A 26,030-nucleotide genomic window follows, 5' to 3' on the forward strand; every position below is an offset into this window, starting at 1 on the left:
TAATGGATTTTTCTGCCAGAATTTAGTACATGAAAGTAGAGACCTAAGTGCATTTTCCTTTGGCTCTCAGAAATGCTTTTGTCGTTTACCCCAAGGCTATAAAAACAGCCCAGGGCTGTTTTCGGCCCGTGTAACATCGATCTTGCACGAGCTTGATTCCGAGGCATTATCCTATGTGGATGATATCTATCTCACTGATGACACCCTTGACATTCATCTTGCAAGGGTCGATAATTCTGGGATTTGCTGCCTTCGGATATAAATTTAACTTTAAGAAAAGCAAGATAGCTTATCTTAGTGTATTGTTCCTGGGATATGAACTATCAAACGAGGGGAAGAGCCTGGCCCCGCTCTTCCTAGAAAAGTGTGCTCAGCTACAGCCTCCGAAGATGCTTAAGAAATTACAGTCATTACTGGGTTTCTTTAATTTTGGCAGAACATACATTCCAGATTATGCTGAACGCGTCAAACCACTATATGATTTAATTCAGCCCAATTTTTCTAGCAGGCGATGGACAATTGAAAACACACACATCCTTAGGGACATACAACGGGACATGCTGGAGGCTAGACACTTGTACACACGTGACAATAAAACAAATTTGGTCATCAGAATAATAGCTGGTGCTCTTGGATTTACCTATGTCACCTTTAATGAGGGTGACACGGTGCCAATAGCATACAAATCACATTTGTACTCCAATGCAGAGAAACGTTTTGCTCCTACTGAAAAAATTCTGACAGCAGTTCAGATTGCCGTCATAAAGGAGAGGCCACTTGCCCAGGGGAAGCGCATTATTGTTGTCTCCCCGGTACCGGCCTTAGAGGCTGTCACTAAAGCGAGCGTTCCAAACGCTAAGGCATTACATCCACGCTGGATTCAATGGGCTACGTCTCTGACCGCCACTGATGTTGATTATGTGTTTGACCCAAGACTTCAGACACAAGAATTTATCCAGTATGAACAGGAGTACCCCGCTCCCTTACACATATTGCCAATAGACAGTTATGATACCATCATTTATACTGACGGATCGGCACAACCGGCTGTGGGTACTAAACATCAATACTCGGCGGCTTGCGCAGCCGTGTGTGGGATAATGGAAGACGGAGTTTTCCATCCTCATAATACCTACACTCAGACCTTGGGGGACTGCACAGCCCAGTTGGCCGAGCTTAAGGCTCTTCTTCTAGCGCTCGAACATTCAGAGCCAGGAACACAGACTTTGATCGTCTGTGATTCATATTACTGCGTCCAGTCTGTAGGAGGCTGGACTGGCTTGTAGTGAGTACCAAGGGGTACTTGCACCTTGCACCAGGCCCAGTTATCCCTTATTAGTGTATAGGGTGTCTAGCAGCTTAGGCTGATAGATAATGGTAGCTTAGCAGAGCAGCTTAGGCTGAACTAGGAGACGTGTGAAGCTACTACAGTACCACTTAGTGTCATATGCACAATATCATAAGAAAACACAATACACAGTTATACTAAAAATAAAGGTACTTTATTTTTATGACAATATGCCAAAGTATCTTAGAGTGTACCCTCAGTGAGAGGATAGGAAATATACACAAGATATATATACACAATAGCAAAAATATGCAGTATAGTCTTAGAAAACAGTGCAAACAATGTATAGTTACAATAGGATGCAATGGGGAAACATAGGGATAGGGGCAACACAAACCATATACTCCAAAAGTGGAATGCGAACCACGAATGGACCCCAAACCTATGTGACCTTGTAGAGGGTCGCTGGGACTATTAGAAAATAGTGAGAGTTAGAAAAATAACCCTCCCCAAGACCCTGAAAAGTGAGTGCAAAGTGCACTAAAGTTCCCCTAAGGACAAAGAAGTCGTGTTAGAGGAATAATGCAGGAAAGACACAAACCAGCAATGCAACAACTGTGGATTTCCAATCTAGGGTACCTGTGGAACAAGGGGACCAAGTCCAAAAGTCACAAGCAAATCGGAGATGGGCAAATGCCCAGGAAATGCCAGCTGCGGGTGCAAAGAAGCTTCTACTGGACAGAAGAAGCTGAGGTTTCTGCAGGAACGAAAAGGGCTAGAGACTTCCCCTTTGGTGGACGGATCCCTCTTGCCGTGGAGAGTCGTGCAGAAGTGTTTTCCCGCCGAAAGAATGCCAACAAGCCATGCTAGCTGCAAATCGTGCGGTTAGCGTTTTTGGACGCTGCTGATGCCCAGGAGGGACCAGGAGGTCGCAAATTGGACCAGCCGAGAGAGGGGACGTCAAGCAAGACAAGGAGCCCTCTCTGAAGCCGGTAGCACCCGGAGAAGTGCCAGAAACAGGCACTACGAGGATGCGTGAAACGGTGCTTGCCGAAGTTGCACAAAGGAGTCCCACGTCGCCGGAGACCAACTTAGAAAGTCGTGCAATGCAGGTTAGAGTGCCGTTGACCCAGGCTTGGTTGTGCACAAAGGATTTCCGCCGGAAGTGCACAGGGGCCGGGGTAGCTGCAAAAGTCGCGGTTCCCAGCAATGCAGCCCAGCGAGGTGAGGCAAGGACTTACCTCCACCAAACTTGGACTGAAGAGTCACTGGACTGTGGGGGTCACTTGGACAGAGTCGCTGGATTCGAGGGACCTCGCTCGTCGTGCTGAGAGTAGACCCAAGGGACCGGTAATGCAGCTTTTTGGTGCCTGCGGTTGCAGGGGGAAGATTCCGTCGACCCACGGGAGATTTCTTCGGAGCTTCTGGTGCAGAGAGGAGGCAGACTACCCCCACAGCATGCACAAGCAGGAAAACAGTCGAGAAGGTGGCAGGATCAGCATTACAGAGTTGCAGTAGTCGTCTTTGCTACTATGTTGCAGGTTTGCAGGCTTCCAGCGCGGTCAGCAGTCGATTCCTTGGCAGAAGGTGAAGAGAGAGATGCAGAGGAACTCGGATGAGCTCTTGCATTCGTTATCTAAAGTTTCCCCAGAGACAGAGACCCTAAATAGCCAGAAAAGAGGGTTTGGCTACCTAGGAGAGAGGATAGGCTACTAACACCTGAAGGAGCCTATCAGAAGGAGTCTCTGACGTCACCTGGTGGCACTGGCCACTCAGAGCAGTCCAGTGTGCCAGCAGCACCTCTGTTTCCAAGATGGCAGAGGTCTGGAGCACACTGGAGGAGCTCTGGACACCTCCCAGGGGAGGTGCAGGTCAGGGGAGTGGTCACTCCCCTTTCCTTTGTCCAGTTTCGCGCCAGAGCAGGGCTAAGGGGTCCCCTGAACCGGTGTAGACTGGCTTATGCAGAATTGGGCACCTCTGTGCCCAACAAAGCATTTCCAGAGGCTGGGGGAGGCTACTCCTCCCCTGCCTTCACACCATTTTCCAAAGGGAGAGGGTGTCACACCCTCTCTCAGAGGAAGTTCTTTGTTCTGCCATCCTGGGCCAGGTCTGGCTGGACCCCAGGAGGGCAGATGCCTGTCTGAGGGGTTGGCAGCAGCAGCAGCTGCAGTGAAACCCCAGGAAGGGCAGTTTGGCAGTACCAGGGTCTGTGCTACAGACCACTGGGATCATGGGATTGTGCCAACTATGCCAGGATGGCATAGAGGGGGCAATTCCATGATCATAGACATGTTACATGGCCATATTCGGAGTTACCATTGTGAAGCTACATATAGGTAGTGACCTATATGTAGTGCACGCGTGTAATGGTGTCCCCGCACTCACAAAGTTCAGGGAATTGGCTCTGAACAATGTGCCCTCACACTAAGTAACTTTGCACCTAACCTTTACCAGGTAAAGGTTAGACATATAGGTGACTTATAAGTTACTTAAGTGCAGTGTAAAATGGCTGTGAAATAACGTGGACGTTATTTCACTCAGGCTGCAGTGGCAGGCATGTATAAGAATTGTCAGAGCTCCCTATGGGTGGCACAAGAAATGCTGCAGCCCATAGGGATCTCCTGGAACCCCAATACCCTGGGTACCTCAGTACCATATACTAGGGAATTATAAGGGTGTTCCAGTAAGCCAATGTAAATTGGTAAAAATGGTCACTAGCCTGTTAGTGACAATTTGGAAAGAAATGAGAGAGCATAACCACTGAGGTAGCAGAGCCTCAGTGAGACAGTTAGTCACTACACAGGTAACACATTCAGGCACACTTATGAGCACTGGGGCCCTGGGTTACCAGGGTCCCAGTGACACATACAACTAAAACAACATATATACAGTGAAAAATGGGGGTAACATGCCAGGCAAGATGGTACTTTCCTACACAGTCCTACAATGAATACCTCAATCATTGGAAACTGAACGGGTTTAGAGATTCTAAAGGGAACACCATTAAACACAAAATATTGTGGGGAAGGGTGGCTGCTCTTAAAGATAAGCTGCCATGTGTCCATGTAGTTCATACATTAGGGCACCAACGTGTAGGAATACACGTTGCCGGTAATACATTGGCTGACGAAGCAACCAAAGCATCAGTAGCTACGGCTTCTGTGGCTGCAGTGACTCGTTCTCGGACGAGGTTGGATAATGAAATACTGATTGCCGTTAAAGCCTCGGCTGCAGGCAAGACCCTTCCGAAAGGGTACCCTACGAACTATACCTATCATATCAGTGCACAGAATGTTGCTTTTGCAACAATTCCTGATGTTGGTGATCGAGTGATCCCAAATGAAGACCAAAGATTGGGGCTGATTACAGCTGCACATGAGGGTGTCGCTTCTGCACATGCTGGTACACAGGCCACTATCACCATTCTCCAACAACAGTACTGGTGGCCTAGTCTATGCAGACGGACTAAACAGTATGTGCTTTGCTGTGACATTTGTCAGCAGATTAAGGGCTCAAATATCAGACGCCCTCCGCAGACATCTCTCTTAGTGTCAGACAAACAACTCCATTGTGTGTACCTGGACCATTGTGGTCCCTTGCAACCTGATGGTGCATACAAATACATTTTAGTGGCTGTAGATTCCTGTTCTAGATTCCGGTGGGTATGGCCACAGCGGTCGGCTGACGCCCGGACTGTTATAAAAGATTTGCTGATCTTTATCGGTACATATGCGGTTGCAGCATTCCATTCGGACCAGGGCCCTGCATTTGCCTCTAAGGCTTTCAGGGACACCATGAGGATGATGGGTGTTGAACTCCATTACTCCTCACTGTAGGAAAGTACCATCTTGCCTGGCATGTTACCCCCATTTTTCACTGTATATATGTTGTTTTAGTTGTATGTGTCACTAGGACCCTGCCAGCCAGGGCCCCAGTGCTCATAAGTGTGCCTGACTGTGTTACCAGTGTATATGACTAACTGTATCACTGAGGCTCTGCTACCTCAGTGGTTATGCTCTCTCATTTCTTTCAAATTGTCACTAACAGGCTAGTGACCAATTTTACCAATTTACATTGGCTTACTGCAACACCATTATAATTCCCTAGTATATGGTACTGAGGTACCCAGGGAATTGGGGTTCCAGGAGATCCCTATGGGCTGCAGCATTTCTTTTGCCACCCATAGGGAGCTCTGACAATTCTTACACAGGCCTCCCACTGCAGCCTGAGTGAAATAACGTCCACGTTATTTCACAGCCATTTTATACTGCACTTAAGTAACTTATAAGTCACCTATATGTCTAACCTTTACCTGGTAAAGGTTAGGTGCAAAGTTACTGAGTGTGAGGGCACCCTGGCACTAGCCAAGGTGCCCCCACATTGTTCAGGGCCAATTCCCTGAACTTTGTGAGTGCGGGGACACCATTACACGTGTGCACTACATATAGGTCAATACCTATATGTAGCTTCACAATGGTAACTCCGAATATGGCCATGTAACATTTCTAAGATCATGGAATTGCCCCCTCTATGCCATCCTGGCATAGTTGGCACAATTCCATGATCCCAGTGGTCTGTAGCACAGACCCTGGTACTGCCAAACTGCCTTTCCTGGGGTTTCACTGCAGCTGCTGCTGCTGCCAACCCCTCAGACAGGTTTCTGCCCCCCGTGGGGTCAAGCCAGGCTTGTCCCAGGATGGCAGAACAAAGGACTTCCTCTGAGAGAGGGTGTTACACCCTCTCCCTTTGGAAAATGGTGTAAAGGCAGGGGAGGGGTAGCCTCCCCCAGCCTCTGGAAATGCTTTCTTTGGCACAGATGTGCCCAATTCTGCATAAGCCAGTCTACACCGGTTCAGGGACCCCTTAGCCCTGCTCTGGCGTGAAACTGGACAAAGGAAAGGGGAGTGACCACTCCCCTGACCTGCACCTCCCCTGGGAGGTGTCCAGAGCACCTCCAGTGTGCTCCAGACCTCTGCCATCTTGGAAACAGAGGTGCTGCTGGCACACTGGACTGCTCTGAGTGGCCAGTGCCACCAGGTGACGTCAGAGACTCCTTCTGATAGGCTCCTTCAGGTGTTAGTAGCCTATCCTCTCTCCTAGGTAGCCAACCCCTCTTTTCTGGCTATTTAGGGTCTCTGTCTCTGGGGAAACTTTAGATAACGAATGCAAGAGCTCATCAGAGTTCCTCTGCATCTCTCTCTTCACCTTCTGCCAAGGAATCGACTGCTGACCGCGCTGGAAGCCTGCAAAACTGCAACATAGTAGCAAAGACGACTACTGCAACTCTGTAACGCTGATCCTGCCGCCTTCTCGACTGTTTTCCTGGTGGTGCATGCTGTGGGGGTAGTCTGCCTCCTCTCTGCACTAGAAGCTGCGAAGAAATCTCCTGTGGGTCAACGGAATCTTCCCCCTGCAACCGCAGGCACCAAAAAGCTGCATTATCGGTCCCTTGGGTCTCCTCTCAGCACGACGAGCGAGGTCCCTTGAATCCAGCAACTCTGTTCAAGTGACTCCCACAGTCCAGTGACTCTTCAGTCTAAGTTTAGTGGAGGTAAGTCCTTGCCTCCCCACGCCAGACTGCATTGTTGGTAACCGCGACTTTTGCAACTTCTCCGGCCTCTGTGCACTTCCGGCGGAAATCCTTTGTGCACAGCCAAGCCTGGGTCCACGGCACTCTAACCTGCATTGCACGACTTTCTAAGTTGGTCTCCGGCGACGTGGGACTCCTTTGTGTAACTTCGGGTGAGCACAGTTTCACGCATCCTCCTAGTGCCTGTTTCTGGCATTTCTCCGGGTGCTACCTGCTGCTGAGAGGGCTCCTTGTCTTGCTCGACGTCCCCTCTACCTCCTGGTCCAATTTGCGACCACCTGGTCCCTCCTGAGCCACAGCAGCGTCCAAAAACGCTAACGGCACGATTTGCAGCTAGCAAGGCTTGTTGGCGTTCTTTCGGTGGGAAAACACTTCTGCACGACTCTCCACGGCGAGAGGGATCCATCCACCAAAGGGGAAGTCTCTAGCCCTTTTCGTTCCTGCAGAAACCTCAGCTTCTTCTGTCCAGTAGAAGCTTCTTTGCACCTACAGCTGGCATTTCCTGGGCATATGCCCATCTCCGACTTGCTTGTGACTTTTGGACTTGGTCCCCTTGTTCCACAGGTACCCTAGATTGGAAATCCATCGTTGTTGCATTGTTGGTTTGTGTCTTTCCTGCATTATTCCTCTATCACGACTTCTTTGTCTTTGGGGGAACTTTAGTGCACTTTGCACTCACTTTTCAGGGTCTTGGGGTGGGCTATTTTTCTAACCCTCACTATTTTCTAATAGTCCCAGTGACCCTCTACAAGGTCACATAGGTTTGGGGTCCATTCGTGGTTCGCATTCCACTTTTGGAGTGTATGGTTTGTGTTGCCCCTATCCCTATGTGTCTCCATTGCATCCTATTGTAACTATACATTGTTTGCACTGTTTTCTAAGACTATACTGCATATTTTTAGTACTGTGTACATATATCTTGTGTATATTTTCTATCCTCTCACTGAGGGTACACTCTGAGATACTTTGGCATATTGTCATAAAAATAAAGTACCTTTATTTTTAGTATAACTGTGTATTGTGTTTTCTTATGATATTGTGCAAGTGACACTTGTGGTACTGTAGTAGCTTCACACGTCTCCTAGTTCAGCCTAAGCTGCTATGCTAAGCTACCATTATCTATCAGCCTAAGCTGCTAGACACCCTATACACTAATAAGGGATACCTGGGCCTGGTGCAAGGTGCAAGTACCCCTTGGTACTCACTACAAGCCAGTCCAGCCTCCTACAACCGCATCTTTTGCAGCTACTCCGGCCTCTGTGCACTTCCGGCGGAAATCCTTTGTGCACAGCCAAGCCTGGGTCCACGGCACTCTAACCTGCATTGCACGACTTTCTAAGTTGTCCTCCGGCGGTGTGGGACTCCTTGGTGCAACTTCGGGTGAGCACTGTTTCACTCTTCTTCGAAGTGCCTGTACCGGCACTTCTGCATGTGCTGCCTGCTTCTGAGAGGGCTCCTTGTCTTGTTCGACGCCCCCTCTGTCCCCAGACGCAATTGACGACATCCTGGTCCCTCCTGGGCCACAGCAGCATGCAAAAACCCTTACCGCACGATTTGCAGCTAGCAAGGCTTGTTGGCTGTATTTCCACAGGAAAACACTTCTGCACGACTCTCCACAGTGTGGGGGATAAATCCTCCAAAGGGGAAGTTTCTAGCCTGTGTCGTTCCTGCAGAATCCTAAGCTTCTACTGTCCAGTAGCAGCTTCTTTGCACCCACCGTTGGCATTTCTTGGGCATCTGCCCACCTCCGACTTGCTTGTGACTTTTGGACTTGGTCCCCTTGTTCCACAGGTACCCTCGTTTGGAAATCCATCATTGTTGCATTGCTGGTTTGTGTCTTTCCTGCAGAATTCCCCTATCACGACTTCTTTGTCCTTTGGGGAACTTTAGTGCACTTTGCACTCACTTTTCAGGGTCTTGGGGTGGGCTATTTTTCTAACCCTTACTATTTTCTAATAGTCCCAGCGACCCTCTACAAGGTCACATAGGTTTGGGGTCCATTCGTGGTTCGCACTCCACTTTTGGAGTAAATGGTTTGTGTTGCCCCTATCCCTATGTGTCCCCATTGCATCCTATTCTAACTATACATTGTTTGCACTGTTTTCTAAGACTATACTGCATATTTTTGGTATTGTGTACATATATCTTGTGTATATTTGCTATCCTCATACTGAGGGTACTCACTGAGATACTTTGGCATATTGTCATAAAAATAAAGTACCTTTATTTTTAGTATATCTGTGTATTGTGTTTTCTTATGATATTGTGCAAGTGACACTTGTGGTACTGTAGTAGCTTCACACGTCTCCTAGTTCAGCCTAAGCTGCTCTGCTAAGCTACCATTATCTATCAGCCTAAGCTGCTAGACACCCTATACACTAATAAGGGATACCTGGGCCTGGTGCAAGGTGTAAGTACCCCTTGGTACTCACTACAAGCCAGTCCAGCCTCCTACACCAGTAGCCTTGGCAACAACGAGGCCGGCACCTTCCCCGAGGACCCGGATATCCGGGTTCCCTCAGATACAAAAAGAGAGGACGGACTACACACGTCCGTCGAGGAGAAGGACGCGGAGGAGCCAGGAAGTGCGGTGAGCGGCAGACCGAAGAAGGCGGATGACGACCGAAGGACCGGGTACCACGGGTTCCCAAAGAAGCAGCCGATCCAGGCAGAAAGGGAAGGACCGGAGACACGCTCACAGACCGCCACGCCCCAGGAGGGACGTAGCTGACAAAGGTATGGTCCTTTTTAAAGGACAACCTTAGAGTAAACCGGGAGAGCTACTACAGGAGGTGGGAGGGGAGGGACGGTGCGGAGGGGGAGGAAAAGGAGAGCAGTTTGGAGGGAATTCTTCAGATACCGAATGCAAGAGCTCACTAGAGTTCCTCTGCATCTCCCTCTTCACCTTCTGCCAAAGGATCGACCGCTGACTGGTCAGGACGCCTGCAAAACCGCAACAAAGTAGCCAGACAACTACCAGCAACCTTGTATCGCTTCATCCTGCCGGCTTTCTCGACTGTTTCCAGGTGGTGCATGCTCTGGGGGTAGCCTGCCTCCTTTCTGCACCGGGAGCTCTGAAGAAATCTCCTGTGGGTCGGCGGAATCTTCCCCCTGCAACCGCAGGCAACAAAAGACTGCATCACCGGTCCTCTGGGTCTCCTCTCAGCATGACGAGCGTGGTCCCTGGGACTCAGCAACTCTGTCCAAGTGACTCCCACAGTCCAGTGACTCTTCAGTCCAAGTTTGGTGGACGTAAGTCCTTGCCTCCCCACGCTAGACTTCATTGCTGGGTATCACGTGATTTGCAGCTGCTCCGGCTCCTGTGCACTCTTCCAGGATTTCCTTCTTGCACAGCCAAGCCTGGGTCCCCGACACTCTAACCTGCAGTGCACAACATTCTGAGTTGTCCTCCGGCGTCGTGGGACTCCTTTTTGTGACTTCGGGTGGACTCCGGTTCACTTTTCATCTAAGTGCCTGTTCATGTACTTCTGAGGGTGCTGCCTGCTTCTGTGAGGGCTCCCTACGTTGCTGGGTGCCCCCTCTGTCTCCTCATCCAAGTGGCGACATCCTGGTCCCTCCTGGGCCACAGCAGCATCCAAAAATCCTAACCGCGACCCTTGCAGCTAGCAAGGCTTGTTTGCGGTCTTTCTGCATGGGAACACCTCTGCAAGCTTCTTCACAACGTGGGACATCTATCCTCCAAAGGGGAAGTTCCTAGTCCTCTTCGTTCTTGCAGAACACCAAGCTTCTTCCAACAGGTGGCAGCTTCCTAACACCCTCAGCTGGCATTCCCTGGGCTCCTGCCCACTCTCGACACCGTTGCAACTCTTGGACTTGGTCCCCTTGTCTTACAGGTACTCAGGTCCGGAAATCCACTGTTGTTGCATTGCTGGTGTTTGTTCTTCCTGTAGAATCCCCCTATCACGACTTCTGTGCTCTCTGGGGGTAGTAGGTGCACTTTACACCTACCTTTCAGGGTCTTGGGGTGGGCTATTTTTCTAACCCTCACTGTTTTCTTACAGTCCCAGCGACCCTCTACATGCTTACATAGGTTTGGGGTCCATTTGTGGTTCGCATTCCACTTTTGGAGTATATGGTTTGTGTTGCCCCCATACCTATGTGCTCCTATCGCAATCTACTGTAACTTTACATTGCTTGCATTACTTCCTTTTACTATTATCTGCATAATTTTGGTTTGTGTACATGTATCTTGTGTATATATCTTATCCTCATACTGAGGGTATCCACTCTGATACTTTTGGCATACTGTCATAAAAATAAAGTCCCTTAATTTTAGTATATCTGTGTATTGTGTTTTCTTATGATATTGTGCATATGACACCAGTGGTATAGTAGGAGCTTTACATGTCTCCTAGTTTAGCCTAAGCTGCTTTGCCATAGCTACTTTCTATCAGCCTAAGCTGCTAGAAACACCTCTTCTACACTAATAAGGGATAACTGGACCTGGCACAAGGTGTAAGTACCTCTGGTACCCACTACAAGCCAGGCCAGCCTCCTACATTGTTTGTGCAGCGGTGAGATAAGTACTTGTAACTACTTACCACTTTGTCATTGTGTACTTTTCATAAGAGAATAACATACAAAACAAGTTCAGTGTATGTACACTTAACCAAAAAGTTTTGCTTTTCTCCTCTAACACTTCTACTAAGTGCTGAAAAGTACTCCTTAACTTCTAAAAGTTTGAAAAAGTTTTTTTTCTCTATTCTTTAAAAGGCCCTGAAACTTTTTCTCTCTTCTCACTGTCTCTAAACCTTCTACTATCATGTCTGATGTAGGAACTGCTCTTAAAATGGTCAATACAACTTATGACAATTTAAACTTCAAGAGCCTAAGGAGTCTCTGCATTGATAGAGGTTTAGTGATAGGAAAGAACCCTTCAAGAGAATTTCTATTTAACCTGCTCATTGAGAATGATAAGTCCCTAGCTGGCACTTCAAATGAGAAGTTAGTAGATAGCTCCCATTCTGACTCAGGGGAACCCCTTTCAGGGAGGTGTGGAGGGTTCTATTCCAAATCTGCCCCTCAGCAGACCTCAGAGCAATGCTGGTAGTAATAGAAGCTCCCATCATAGTAGGGATGTTTTTGTTCCTGGAGGCCAGGTTGTTAGAGTCCAAGCTGTTAGAGACAGATCTCCCTTTGTTGGTTCCAATTTATCCTCAGTGTCCAAGCATTCCCAACCCACCCACCCTGAAGGCAACATGTTAGAAAGGGAACTCAAAACGTTGAGAGTGGAAGAGACCAGGCTGAAGCTTAAACAGCAACAGCTGGCTCTAGACAGGGAATCCCTAGACCTGGAGAAGGAGTGACAGAGATTGGGGTTTGGACCCCATGGTGGCAGCAGCAGTATTCCTGATAGTAATCCTGTGAGAGAGCATGATTCCAGGAATCTGCACAAGATAGTTCCCCCTTACAAGGAGGGGGATGACATCAACAAGTGGTTTGCTGCACTTGAGAGGGCCTGTATGGTACAGGGGGTCCCTCAAAGGCAGTGGGCTGCTATCCTATGGCTATCTTTCAATGGAAAGGGTAGGGATAGGCTCCTTACTGTTAGAGAAAGTGATGCTAACAATTGTACAGTTTTGAAGGATGCACTCTTGGATGGATTTGGCTAAACCACTGAACAATACAGGATTAAGTTCAGAGACACCAGAAAAGAGTCCTCACAAGACTGGATAGACTTTGTTGACTGTTCAGTGAAGGCCTTGGAGGGATGGCAGTAAAGTTTATGACTATGAAAGCCTGTATAATCTTATTCTGAGAGAGCATATTCTGAATAACTGTGTGTCTGACTTGTTACACCAATATCTAGTGAACTCTGATCTGACCTCTCCCCAAGAATTGGGAAAGAAGGCAGACAAATGGGTCAGAACAACAGTGAACAAAAACGTTCATACAGGGGGTGACAAGGATGGAAAGAAGAAGGATGGTAAGTCTTCTGACAAGGGTGGGGACAAAACTAAAAATGAGTCTTCATCAGGCCCACAAAAATCCTCTGGTGGGGGTGGTGGGTCCAAATCCTCTTCAAATCAAGTTAGAACGCCTTGGTGTTATTTGTGTAAAGTCAAAGACCATTGGACAACTGATGCCAGTTGTCCAAAGAAAAACACCAAACCTCCCACTACCACAAACCCTACTTCAAATTCTGGTGCCCCTAGTAATAGCAGTGGTGGTGGGAGCAAACCTACTAATAGCCAATCCAAGGGAGTAGCTGGGCTCACTTTTGGTAATTTAGTTGGGGTTGGTCTTGTTAGGGAGACCACAGAGGCTGTGTTAGTCTCTGAAGGTGCCATTGATTTGGTCACCTTGGTTGCTTGTCCCCTTAATATGGATAAGTACAAGCAACTTCCCCTAATAAATGGTGTTGAGGTTCAGGCCTACAGGGACACAGGTGTCAGTGTTACCATGGTGATAGAGAAACTGGTACACCCTGAACAACACCTACTTGGTCACCAGTACCAAGTGACAGACGCTCATAACAACACTCTTAGCCACCCCATGGCTGTTGTAAATCTGAACTGGGGGGTTGTACTGGTCCAAAGAAAGTTGTGGTTGCCTCAGATTTACCTGTAGACTGTCTACTAGGAAATGATTTAGAGACATCAGCTTGGGCAGAAGTGGAGTTGGAGGCTCATACAGCAATGCTGGGCATTCCTGGGCATATTTTTGCTTTGACAAGGGCTCAGGCCAAAAAGCAAAAAGGACAGAGTGACTTGGATCCTGGAACAATGGACCAAGTTCTCCCTAAAGCTAGGAGTAGCAAGGGTAAATCCCTACCCACTATCCCTCCCTCTACAGATGATTCTACTTCTGAGGAAGAAGAATTTCCTCCCTGTGCAGAACCTTCACCAGAGGAGCTGGCAGTAGACACTGCTGAGATTTTGGGTCGAGGGGGGCCTGCCAGGGAAGAGCTGAGTGTGGCACAGCAATCCTGTCCCACATTAGAGGATCTCAGACAGCAAGCTGTTAAGCAGCAAAATGGGGATGTCAGTGGCTCACATAGAGTTTACTGGGAGGACAACCTCTTGTACACAGAGGCAAGGGACCCAAAACCTGATGTAATCTTCCCCCTGCTAACGCAGGCACCAAAAGACTGCATCACTGGTCCTCTGGGTCCCCTCTCAGCCCAACCAGTGAGGTCCCTGGAACTCAGCAACTCTGTCCAAGTGACTCCCACAGTCCAGTGACTCTTCAGTCCAAGTTTGGTGGAGGTAAGTCCTTGCCTCCCCACGCTAGACTGCATTGCTGGGTACCGCGTGATTTGCAGCTGCTCCGGCTCCTGTGCACTATTGCAGGATTTCCTTTGCGCACAGCCAAGCCTGGGTCCCCGACACTCCTTCCTGCAGTGCACAACCTTTTGAGTTGTCCTCCGGCGTCGTGGGACTCCCTTTTGTGACTTCGCGTGGACTCTGGTTCACTTTAATTCCAAGTGCCTGTTCAGGTACTTCTGCGGGTGCTGCCTGCTTCTGTGAGAGCTCCCTGAGTTGTTGGGCGACCCCCCTGTCTCCTCTTCCAAGTGGCAATACCCTGTTCCCTCCTGGGCCACAGCAGCACCCAAAAACCTCTACTGTGACCCTTGCAGCTAGCAAGGCTTGTTTGCAGTCTTTCTGCATGGGAACACCGCTGCAATCTTCAGCGCGACGTGGGACATCTGTTTTCCAAAGGAGAAGTCCCTAGCTCTCCTCTTTATTGCAGAACTCCAAGCTCCTTCCAACAGGTGGCAGCTTCCTTGCACCCTCAGCTGGCATTTCCTGGGCTCCTGCCCACTCTCAACACTGTTGCGACTATTGGACTTGGTCCCCTTGTCTTACAGGTACTCAGGTCCAGAAATCCACTGTTGTTGCATTGCTGGTGTTTGTTCTTCCTGCAGAATCCCCCTACCACGACTTCTGTGCTCTCTGGGGATAGTAGGTGCACTTTACACCTACCTTTCAGGGTCTTGGGGTGGGCTATTTTTCTGCCCCTCACTGTTTTTTTACAGTCCCAGTGATCCTCTACAAGCTCACATAGGTTTGGGGTCCATTCGTGGTTCGCATTCCACTTTTGGAGTATATGGTTTGTGTTGCCCCTATACCTATGTGCTCCTATTGCCATCTACTGTAATTCTACACTGTTTGCATTACTTTTCTTGCTATTACTTACTTAAGTTTGGTTTGTGTACATACATCTTGTGTATATAACTTATCCTCATACTGAAAGTACTCACTGAGATACTTTTGGCATATTGTCATAGTAACTCTGTGTATTGTGTTTTCTTATGATATTGTGCATATGACACCAGTGGTATAGTAGGAGCTTTACATGTCTCCTAGTTCAGCCTAAGTTGCTTTGCCATAGCTACCTTCTATCAGCCAAAAGCTGCTAGAAACACCTCTTCTACACTAATAAGGGATAACTAAACCTGGCACAAGGTGTAAGTACCTCTGGTACCCACTACAAGCCAGGCCAGCCTCCTACATTCAGTCACACCCATTCATTCATCGCTCCATCCTTTCACACCCCTGCATCCTCCCACACATTCACCTGTTCAGTGACACCCGTTCATTCATCACTCCATCCTTTCACACCCCTGCATCCATTCACACCTTCGCCTGTTCAGTCACACCTGTTCCTTCATCGCTCAATCCTTTCACACACCTGCATCCATCCACACCTTCACCTGTTCAGTTACACCCATGCATTCATGGCTCCGTCCTTTCACACCCGTGCATCTATCCACACCTTCACCTGTTCAGTCACACTTGTTCATTCATCGCCCCATCCTATCACAAACCTGCATCCATCTACACCTTCACCTCTTCAGTCACACCCATTCATTCATCGCACCATTCTTTCACACCACTGCATCCATCCGCACCTTCACCTCTTCAGTCACACCCATTCATTCATTGCACCATTCTTTCACACCACTGCATCCATCCGCACCTTCACCTCTTCAGTCACACCCATTCATTCATCGCTCCCTCCTTTCACACCCCTGCATCCATCCACACCGTCACGTGTTCAGTCACAGCCATTCATTCACCGCTCCATCCTTTCACACCCCTGCATCCATTCACACCTTCACGTGTTCAGTCACACCCATTCATTCATCGCTTCATCCTTTCACACCCGTGGATCCATCCACACCTTCACGTGCTCAGTCCCACCCGTTAATTCATCGCTCCATCTTTACAAACCCTGCATCCATCTTCACCTTCACCTGTTCTGTCACACCCATTCATTAATCGCTCCATCCACACCTCCACCTGTTCAGTCACACCCATTCATTCATCGCTCCATCCTTTCACCCCCTGCATCCATCCACTCCTTCACCTATTCAGTCACACCCATTCATTCATCACTCCATCCTTTCACCCCCTGCATCCATCCACACCTCCACCTGTTCAGTCGCACCCATTCATTCATTGCTCCATCCCTTCACACCCCTGTATCCATCCACACCTTCAGCTGTTCAGTCCCACCCATTTCTTTGTCACTCCATCCTCTCATATCCAATGTTTGACATGCACTCATTGTTCTCTGCACCCACATCCTTCCATCCAGACCTACATTCAGCCACATTCACCCACTCGCACACCCATCACATTCAGTGACTTCCTTCCATACAACAACACACAAACACAGAAACGAAATAGCAAAGGTTCACGAATCGGAAGCCAGACCTATGGGTTTTGCCAGTCCGCAGTATCCGGCATGTAATCAGTGTTTTCAGCGTTGGTCACTCCTGGAGCCCCGTACCTGGCTCTGCTAGGAGCGGGGGATGTGTTTGAAAGGGCGCTAAAGCACGCAATACACAACAGAGTGTGACATAAATAAAGGGGAGATTATGCGGCAGAGGTATCTCATTTGTGAGGGAGCGAAAAGGCGCTTTATGCAGCATAACGCAGCACATTTTTTGATACTATGTGTTCATTATTTTCTCATATTTATATATGATAAAACTGTCTGGGAATAGGTTTTTGGTTCGACTTTAACTCCCGGATACTGCCATGAACATCAGCCTTTGTGCGGGGTCCCACTGCACGTGCTGCCATATTTTAGTTAAACTTGTGATCCGTTTGCTATATGAGCTATTTCTTTGTTAAAACCTGCAGATGATGCAACGGATAATGAATTATGTGGTAATTGCTGTAAATGTATTATGCGGAAACCACTGCAGCTCAAAAATCTGACAATAGCAGCGTCAATCCGCGTCACTGCTTCTCAGGGGTTGTTTCTGCTGCTGGAGTTCTGGGTCCGGGAAGAGACTTTTGAAACAAGACATTTGTTCAGAATTTCTCATTTTCATCCTAGATTCGCGGTTGACAAGAATAAACTGTTCACAAACTGATTAAGGTCCAAGACCCGTCGCTCACCTGCGCCGGGAGCCGCCGTCCATCTACGCAGTGAGCCCTTCATTATTGCTACCAGGGTGAAGTGGGACGGACCCTTAAGCTTGCTCCACAGTCCTCCCATTCCGGATGTGTCCTTCCAGGGGGACCATGTCACCACCTTAGGTTTGATGCGGCCTCTTCCGTCACCCGAAGGTTCCCCCGAGCTCCCCTCAGTCCCCGGGGCAGACTGTCCCTCACAGGAAGCCTCCTTATCGAAGACACATCCTCCCCTCTCGGTCTCCGCCATCCCGAGCTGGGAACAGGTGAGCTGCAGAGAAACAAAAGAGAGAGTAACCCTGAGCTGCCTTTCCATGAACCACGAGAGGACAACCCAAGGAGACTTGTTTCATGAACCACAAGAGGACAACCCAAGGAGACTTGTTTCATGAACCACAAGAGGACAACCCAAGGAGACTTGTTTCACACGGAGAGCGCGGCTGGTACCAGGAGGTCTTTCCATGAACCACAAGAGGACAACACAAGGGGACTTGTTTCATGAACCACAAGAGGACAACCCAAGGAGACTTGTTTCACACGGAGAGCGCGGCTGGTACCAGGAGGTCTTTAGAGGAACCACAAGAGGACAACACAAGGGGACTTGTTTCACACGGAGAGCGCGGCTGGTACCAGGAGGTCTTTAGAGGAACCACAAGAGGACAACACAAGGGGACTTGTTTCATGAACCACAAGAGGACAACCCAAGGGGACTTGTTTCACACGGAGAGCGCGGCTGGTACCAGGAGGTCTTTAGAGGAACCACAAGAGGACAACACAAGGAGACTTGTTTCACATGCAGAGAGTGACCGGTACCAGGAGGTCTTTCCATGAACCACAAGAGGACAACACAAGGGGACTTGTTTCATGAACCACAAGAGGACAACCCAAGGAGACTTGTTTCATGAACCACAAGAGGACAACCCAAGGGGACTTGTTTTACACAGAGAGGGCGGCTGGTACCAGAAGGTCTTTCCATGAACCACAAGAGAATGACCCAAGGAGACTTGTTTCACACGGAGAGAGTGACTGGTACCAGGTCTTTCCATGAACCACAAGAGGACAACCCAAGGAGACTTGTTTCACACGGAGAGCGCGGCTGGTACCAGGAGGTCTTTAGAGGAACCACAAGAGGACAACACAAGGGGACTTGTTTCATGAACCACAAGAGGACAACCCAAGGGGACTTGTTTTACACGGAGAGGGCGGCTGGTACCAGAAGGTCTTTCCATGAACCACAAGAGAATGACCCAAGGAGACTTGTTTCACACGGAGAGAGTGACTGGTACCAGGTCTTTCCATGAACCACAAGAGGACAACCCAAGGGGACTTGTTTCACACGGAGAGCGCAGCTGGTACCAGGAGGTCTTTAGAGGAACCACAAGAGGACAACACAAGGAGACTTGTTTCACATGCAGAGAGTGACCGGTACCAGGAGGTCTTTCCATGAACCACAAGAGGACAACACAAGGAAACTTGTTTCACACGGAAAGAGTGACCGGTACTAGGAGGTCTTTCCATGAACCACAAGAGGACAACTAAAGGGGACTTGTTTCACCTGGAGAGTGCGGCTGGTACCAGGAGGTCTTTACATGAACCACAAGAGGACAACACAAGGGGACTTGTTTCACACGGAGAGCGCGGCTGGTACCAGGAGGCAGCAGCTCCTCAGCTGGTCATTGGGATAATATTGAATTATCTCTGCTAATTACCTGAAGCTCAGCACAATGGCACACATCTCTGTAAGATGCAGCTGAGGACTGGCAAATGGCAAAGAAACGTGAATACTCATTGAACCGCAGGCTGCTAATGTGCTACTTGCCTCATGTCTGGACTCATAGCAGGAGACATCCCTACTTACCCAGCAGCAGGCTACACAACACAGAATATGTGATATTTAGACAAGAACTGGTCAAATAGGAAAGAAAGTCCACTATTTAACTGGCAGCTGTCCCAATAAAAGGGATACTGTGCTACAGGCTGACAATCAGGTGTCAGGGTGCAGTGATGGGGTGCCGCTATCCATCATGTCAGGTTCGTATGTGAGGGCGCAGCACCTTGAGACCATCTCGTGATGCCCTTCCAGCAGAAGAAAGGCTTGGTGTCAGTGCAGTGTGTGGCACTGACTGGACTGAAGTCATGTGATCATTGAGCCATGTAGAGCACCAGCAGCAAACTACATTTCCCAGGGGGCCATGGATTACATTACTGTAGGAAAGTACCCTCTTTCTGGCATGGTTACTGTAGGAAAGTACCATCTTGCCTGGCATGTTACCCCCATTCTATCACTGTATATATGTTGTTTTAGTTGTATGTGTCACTGGGACCCTGTCATCCAGGGCCCCAGTACTCATAAGTGTGCCTGAATGTGTTACCTGTGTAGTGACTGTCTCCCTGAGGCTCTGCTATCCAGAACCTCAGTGGTTATGCTCTCTCATTTCTTTCCAAATTGTCACTAACAGGCTAGTGACCAATTTCACCAATTTACATTGGCATACTGGAACACCCTTATAATTCCCTAGTATATGGTACTGAGGTTCCCAGGGTATTGGGGTTCCAGGAGATCCCTATGGGCTGCAGCATTTCTTTTGCCACCCATAGGGAGCTCTGACAATTCTTACACAGGCCTGCCACTGCAGCCTGAGTGAAATAACGTCCATGTTATTTCACAGCCATTTACCACTGCACTTAAGTAACTTATAAGTCACCTATATGTCTAACCTTTACCTGGTAAAGGTTGGGTGCTAAGTTACTTAGTGTGTGGGCACCCTGGTGTAGGAAAGTACCATCTTGCCTGGCATGTTACCCCCATTTTTCACTGTATATATGTTGTTTTAGTTGTATGTGTCACTGGGACCCTGGTAACCCAGGGCCCCAGTGCTCATAAGTGTGCCTGAATGTGTTACCTGTGTAGTGACTAACTGTCTCACTGAGGCTCTGCTAACCAGAACCTCAGTGGTTATGCTCTCTCATTTCTTTCCAAATTGTCACTGACAGGCTAGTGACCATTTTTACCAATTTACATTGGCTTACTGGAACACCCTTATAATTCCCTAGTATATGGTACTGAGGTACCCAGGGTATTGGGGTTCCAGGAGATCCCTATGGGCTGCAGCATTTCTTTTGCCACCCATAGGGAGCTCTGACAATTCTTACACAGGCCTGCCACTGCAGCCTGAGTGAAATAACGTCCACGTTATTTCACAGCCATTTTACACTGCACTTAAGTAACTTATAAGTCACCTATATGTCTAACCTTTACCTGGTAAAGGTTAGGTGCAAAGTTACTTAGTGTGAGGGCACCCTGGCACTAGCCAAGGTGCCCCCACATTGTTCAGAGCCAATTCCCTGAACTTTGTGAGTGCGGGGACACCATTACACGCGTGCACTACATATAGGTCACTACCTATATGTAGCTTCACAATGGTAACTCCGAATATGGCCATGTAACATGTCTATGATCATGGAATTGCCCCCTCTATGCCATCCTGGCATAGTTGGCACAATCCCATGATCCCAGTGGTCTGTAGCACAGACCCTGGTATTGCCAAACTGCCCTTCCTGGGATTTCACTGCAGCTGCTGCTGCTGCCAACCCCTCAGACAGGCAGCTGCCCTCCTGGGGTCCAGCCAGGCCTGGCCCAGGATGGCAGAACAAAGAACTTCCTCTGAGAGAGGGTGTGACACCCTCTCCCTTTGGAAAATGGTGTGAAGGCAGGGGAGGAGTAGCCTCCCCCAGCCTCTGGAAATGCTTTGTTGGGCACAGAGGTGCCCAATTCTGCATAAGCCAGTCTACACCGGTTCAGGGGACCCCTTAGCCCTGCTCTGGCGCGAAACTGGACAAAGGAAAGGGGAGTGACCACTCCCCTGACCTGCACCTCCCCTGGGAGGTGTCCAGAGCTCCTCCAGTGTGCTCCAGACCTCTGCCATCTTGGAAACAGAGGTGCTGCTGGCACACTGGACTGCTCTGAGTGGCCAGTGCCACCAGGTGACGTCAGAGACTCCTGCTGATAGGCTCCTTCAGGTGTTAGTAGCCTATCCTCTCTCCTAGGTAGCCAAACCCTCTTTTCTGGCTATTTAGGGTCTCTGTCTCTGGGGAAACTTTAGATAACGAATGCATGAGCTCAGCCGAGTTCCTCTGCATCTCTCTCTTCACCTTCTGATAAGGAATCGACCGCTGACCGCGCTGGAAGCCTGCAAACCTGCAACATAGTAGCAAAGACGACTACTGCAACTCTGTAACGCTGATCCTGCCGCCTTCTCGACTGTTTTCCTGCTTGTGCATGCTGTGGGGGTAGTCTGCCTCCTCTCTGCACCAGAAGCTCCGAAGAAATCTCCCGTGGGTCGACGGAATCTTCCCCCTGCAACCGCAGGCACCAAAAAGCTGCATTACCGGTCCCTTGGGTCTCCTCTCAGCACGACGAGCGAGGTCCCTCAAATCCAGCGACACTGTCCAAGCGACCCCCACAGTCCAGTGACTCTTCAGTCCAAGTTTGGTGGAGGTAAGTCCTTGCCTCACCTCGCTGGGCTGCATTGCTGGGAACCGCGACTTTGCAGCTACTCCGGCCCCTGTGCACTTCCGGCGGAAATCCTTTGAGCACAGCCAAGCCTGGGTCCACGGCACTCTAACCTGCATTGCACGACTTTCTAAGTTGGTCTCCGGCGACGTGGGACTCCTTTGTGCAACTTCGGCGAGCACCGTTTCACGCATCCTCGTAGTGCCTGTTTCTGGCACTTCTCCGGGTGCTACCTGCTTCAGTGAGGGCTCTTTGTCTTGCTCGACGTCCCCTCTCTCTTCAGGTCCAATTTGCGACCTCCTGGTCTCTCCTGGGCCCCAGCAGCGTCCAAAAACGCCAAACGCATGATTTGCGACTAGCAAGGCTTGTTGGCGTCCTTTCGGCGGGAAAACACCTCTGCACGACTCTCCAAGGCGAGAGGGATCCGTCCACCAAAGGGTAAGTCTCTAGCCCTTTTCGTTCCTGCAGAAACCTCAGCTTCTTCTGTCCAGTAGAAGCTTCTTTGCACCCGTAGCTGGCATTTCCTGGGCATCTGCCCATCTCCGACTTGCTTGTGACTTTTGGACTTGGTCCCCTTGTTCCACAGGTATCCTAGATTGGAAATCCACAGTTGTTGCATTGCTGGTTTGTGTCTTTCCTGCATTATTCCTCTAACACGACTTCTTTGTCCTTAGGGGAACTTTACTGCACTTTGCACTCACTTTTCAGGGTCTTGGGGAGGGTTATTTTGCTAACTCTCACTATTTTCTAATAGTCCCAGCGACCCTCTACAAGGTCACATAGGTTTGGGGTCCATTCGTGGTTCGCATTCCACTTTTGGAGTATATGGTTTGTGTTGCCCCTATTCCTATGTTTCCCCATTGCATCCTATTGTAACTATACATTGTTTGCACTGTTTTCTAAGACTATACTGCATATTTTTGCTATTGTGTATATATATCTTGTGTATATTTCCTATCCTCTCACTGAGGGTACACTCTAAGATACTTTGGCATATTGTCATAAAAATAGAGTACCTTTATTTTTAGTATAACTGTGTATTGTGTTTTCTTATGATATTGTGCATATAGAGAAAAGCGTTGGTCTGCCATTGAGAGGGAAGCCTTTGCTGTGGTCTGGGCTCTGAAGAAGTTGAGGCCATACCTGTTTGGCACTCACTTCATTGTTCAGACAGACCACAAACCTCTACTTTGGCTAAAACAAATGAAAGGTGAAAATCCTAAATTGTTGAGGTGGTCCATATCCCTACAGGGAATGGACTATACAGTGGAACATAGACCTGGGAGTAGCCACTCCAATGCAGATGGACTCTCCAGATATTTCCACTTAGACAATGAAGACTCATCAGGTCATGGCTAATCTTATTGTCCTTCGTTTGGGGGGGGGGGTTGTGTAGGAAAGTACCATCTTGCCTGGCATGTTACCCCCATTTTTCACTGTATATATGTTGTTTTAGTTGTATGTGTCACTGGGACCCTGGTAACCCAGGGCCCCAGTGCTCATAAGTGTGCCTGAATGTGTTACCTGTGTAGTGACTAACTGTCTCACTGAGGCTCTGCTAACCAGAACCTCAGTGGTTATGCTCTCTCATTTCTTTCCAAATTGTCACTGACAAGCTAGTGACCATTTTTACCAATTTACATTGGCTTACTGGAACACCCTTATAATTCCCTAGTATATGGTACTGAGGTACCCAGGGTATTGGGGTTCCAGGAGATCCCTATGGGCTGCAGCATTTCTTTTGCCACCCATAGGGAGCTCTGACAATTCTTACACAGGCCTGCCACTGCAGCCTGAGTGAAATAACGTCCACGTTATTTCACAGCCATTTTACACTGCACTTAAGTAACTTATAAGTCACCTATATGTCTAACCTTTACCTGGTAAAGGTTAGGTGCAAAGTTACTTAGTGTGAGGGCACCCTGGCACTAGCCAAGGTGCCCCCACATTGTTCAGAGCCAATTCCCTGAACTTTGTGAGTGCGGGGACACCATTACACGCGTGCACTACATATAGGTCACTACCTATATGTAGCTTCACAATGGTAACTCCGAATATGGCCATGTAACATGTCTATGATCATGGAATTGCCCCCTCTATGCCATCCTGGCATAGTTGGCACAATCCCATGATCCCAGTGGTCTGTAGCACAGACCCTGGTACTGCCAAACTGCCCTTCCTGGGGTTTCACTGCAGCTGCTGCTGCTGCCAACCCCTCAGACAGGCAGCTGCCCTCCTGGGGTCCAGCCAGGCCTGGCCCAGGATGGCAGAACAAAGAACTTCCTCTGAGAGAGGGTGTGACACCCTCTCCCTTTGGAAAATGGTGTGAAGGCAGGGGAGGAGTAGCCTCCCCCAGCCTCTGGAAATGCTTTGTTGGGCACAGAGGTGCCCAATTCTGCATAAGCCAGTCTACACCGGTTCAGGGGACCCCTTAGCCCTGCTCTGGCGCGAAACTGGACAAAGGAAAGGGGAGTGACCACTCCCCTGACCTGCACCTCCCCTGGGAGGTGTCCAGAGCTCCTCCAGTGTGCTCCAGACCTCTGCCATCTTGGAAACAGAGGTGCTGCTGGCACACTGGACTGCTCTGAGTGGCCAGTGCCACCAGGTGACGTCAGAGACTCCTTGTGATAGGCTCCTTCAGGTGTTGCTAGCCTATCCTCTCTCCTAGGTAGCCAAACCCTCTTTTCTGGCTATTTAGGGTCTCTGTCTCTGGGGAAACTTTAGATAACGAATGCATGAGCTCAGCCGAGTTCCTCTGCATCTCTGTCTTCACCTTCTGATAAGGAATCGACCGCTGACCGCGCTGGAAGCCTGCAAACCTGCAACATAGTAGCAAAGACGACTACTGCAACTCTGTAACGCTGATCCTGCCGCCTTCTCGACTGTTTTCCTGCTTGTGCATGCTGTGGGGGTAGTCTGCCTCCTCTCTGCACCAGAAGCTCCGAAGAAATCTCCTGTGGGTCGACGGAATCTTCCCCCTGCAACCGCAGGCACCAAAAAGCTGCATTACCGGTCCCTTGGGTCTCCTCTCAGCACGACGAGCGAGGTCCCTCGAATCCAGCGACTCTGTCCAAGTGACCCCCACAGTCCAGTGACTCTTCAGTCCAAGTTTGGTGGAGGTAAGTCCTTGCCTCACCTCGCTGGGCTGCATTGCTGGGAACCGCGACTTTGCAGCTACTCCGGCCCCTGTGCACTTCCGGCGGAAATCCTTTGTGCACAGCCAAGCTTGGGTCCACGGCACTCTAACCTGCATTGCACGACTTTCTAAGTTGGTGTCCGGCGACGTGGGACTCCTTTGTGCAACTTCGGCGAGCACCGTTTCACGCATCCTCGTAGTGCCTGTTTCTGGCACTTCTCCGGGTGCTACCTGCTTCAGTGAGGGCTCTTTGTCTTGCTCGACGTCCCCTCTCTCTTCAGGTCCAATGTGCGACCTCCTGGTCCCTCCTGGGCCCCAGCAGCGTCCAAAAACGCCAAACGCATGATTTGCGACTAGCAAGGCTTGTTGGCGTCCTTTCGGCGGGAAAACACTTCTGCACGACTCCCTAAGGAGAGCGGGATCCGTCCACCAAAGGGGAAGTCTCTAGCCCTTTTCGTTCCTGCAGAAACCTCAGCTTCTTCTGTCCAGTAGAAGCTTCTTTGCACCCGCAGCTGGCATTTCCTGGGCATCTGCCCATCTCCGACTTGCTTGTGACTTTTGGACTTGGTCCCCTTGTTCCACAGGTATCCTAGATTGGAAATCCACAGTTGTTGCATTGCTGGTTTGTGTCTTTCCTGCATTATTCCTCTAACACGACTTCTTTGTCCTTAGGGGAACTTTAGTGCACTTTGCACTCACTTTTCAGGGTCTTGGGGAGGATTATTTTGCTAACTCTCACTATTTTCTAATAGTCCCAGCGACCCTCTACAAGGTCACATAGGTTTGGGGTCCATTCGTGGTTCGCATTCCACTTTTGGAGTATATGGTTTGTGTTGCCCCTATTCCTATGTTTCCCCATTGCATCCTATTGTAACTATACATTGTTTGCACTGTTTTCTAAGACTATACTGCATATTTTTGCTATTGTGTATATATATCTTGTGTATATTTCCTATCCTCTCACTGAGGGTACACTCTAAGAAACTTTGGCATATTGTCATAAAAATAAAGTACCTTTATTTTTAGTATAACTGTGTATTGTGTTTTCTTATGATATTGTGCATATGACTCTAAGTGGTACTGTAGTAGCTTCACACGTCTCCTAGTTCAGC

The 26,030-nt window shown here is 49.1% G+C and overlaps 1 protein-coding gene across 4 annotated transcripts in view; it reads right to left on the reverse strand.

Moving 5' to 3' along the window:
* The window catches only part of LOC138248972 (uncharacterized), a 268,238-nt gene that overhangs the window by 127,450 nt on the left and 114,758 nt on the right, over nucleotides 1–26,030 (reverse strand). For all 4 annotated transcript variants that reach the window (XR_011194683.1, XM_069203021.1, XM_069203022.1 and 1 more), the window contains one exon: nucleotides 17,255–17,540. Coding sequence is in view for 3 of the 4 variants with exons in the window: in XM_069203021.1 (XP_069059122.1) it covers nucleotides 17,255–17,277 (23 nt within the window). In the remaining variant the exon portion in view is untranslated. The remainder of the gene's footprint in view (nucleotides 1–17,254; nucleotides 17,541–26,030) is intronic.

The sequence above is a fragment of the Pleurodeles waltl genome, chromosome 8 (genome assembly GCF_031143425.1).
Source record: "Pleurodeles waltl isolate 20211129_DDA chromosome 8, aPleWal1.hap1.20221129, whole genome shotgun sequence".
Lineage (NCBI taxonomy): Eukaryota > Metazoa > Chordata > Amphibia > Caudata > Salamandridae > Pleurodeles > Pleurodeles waltl.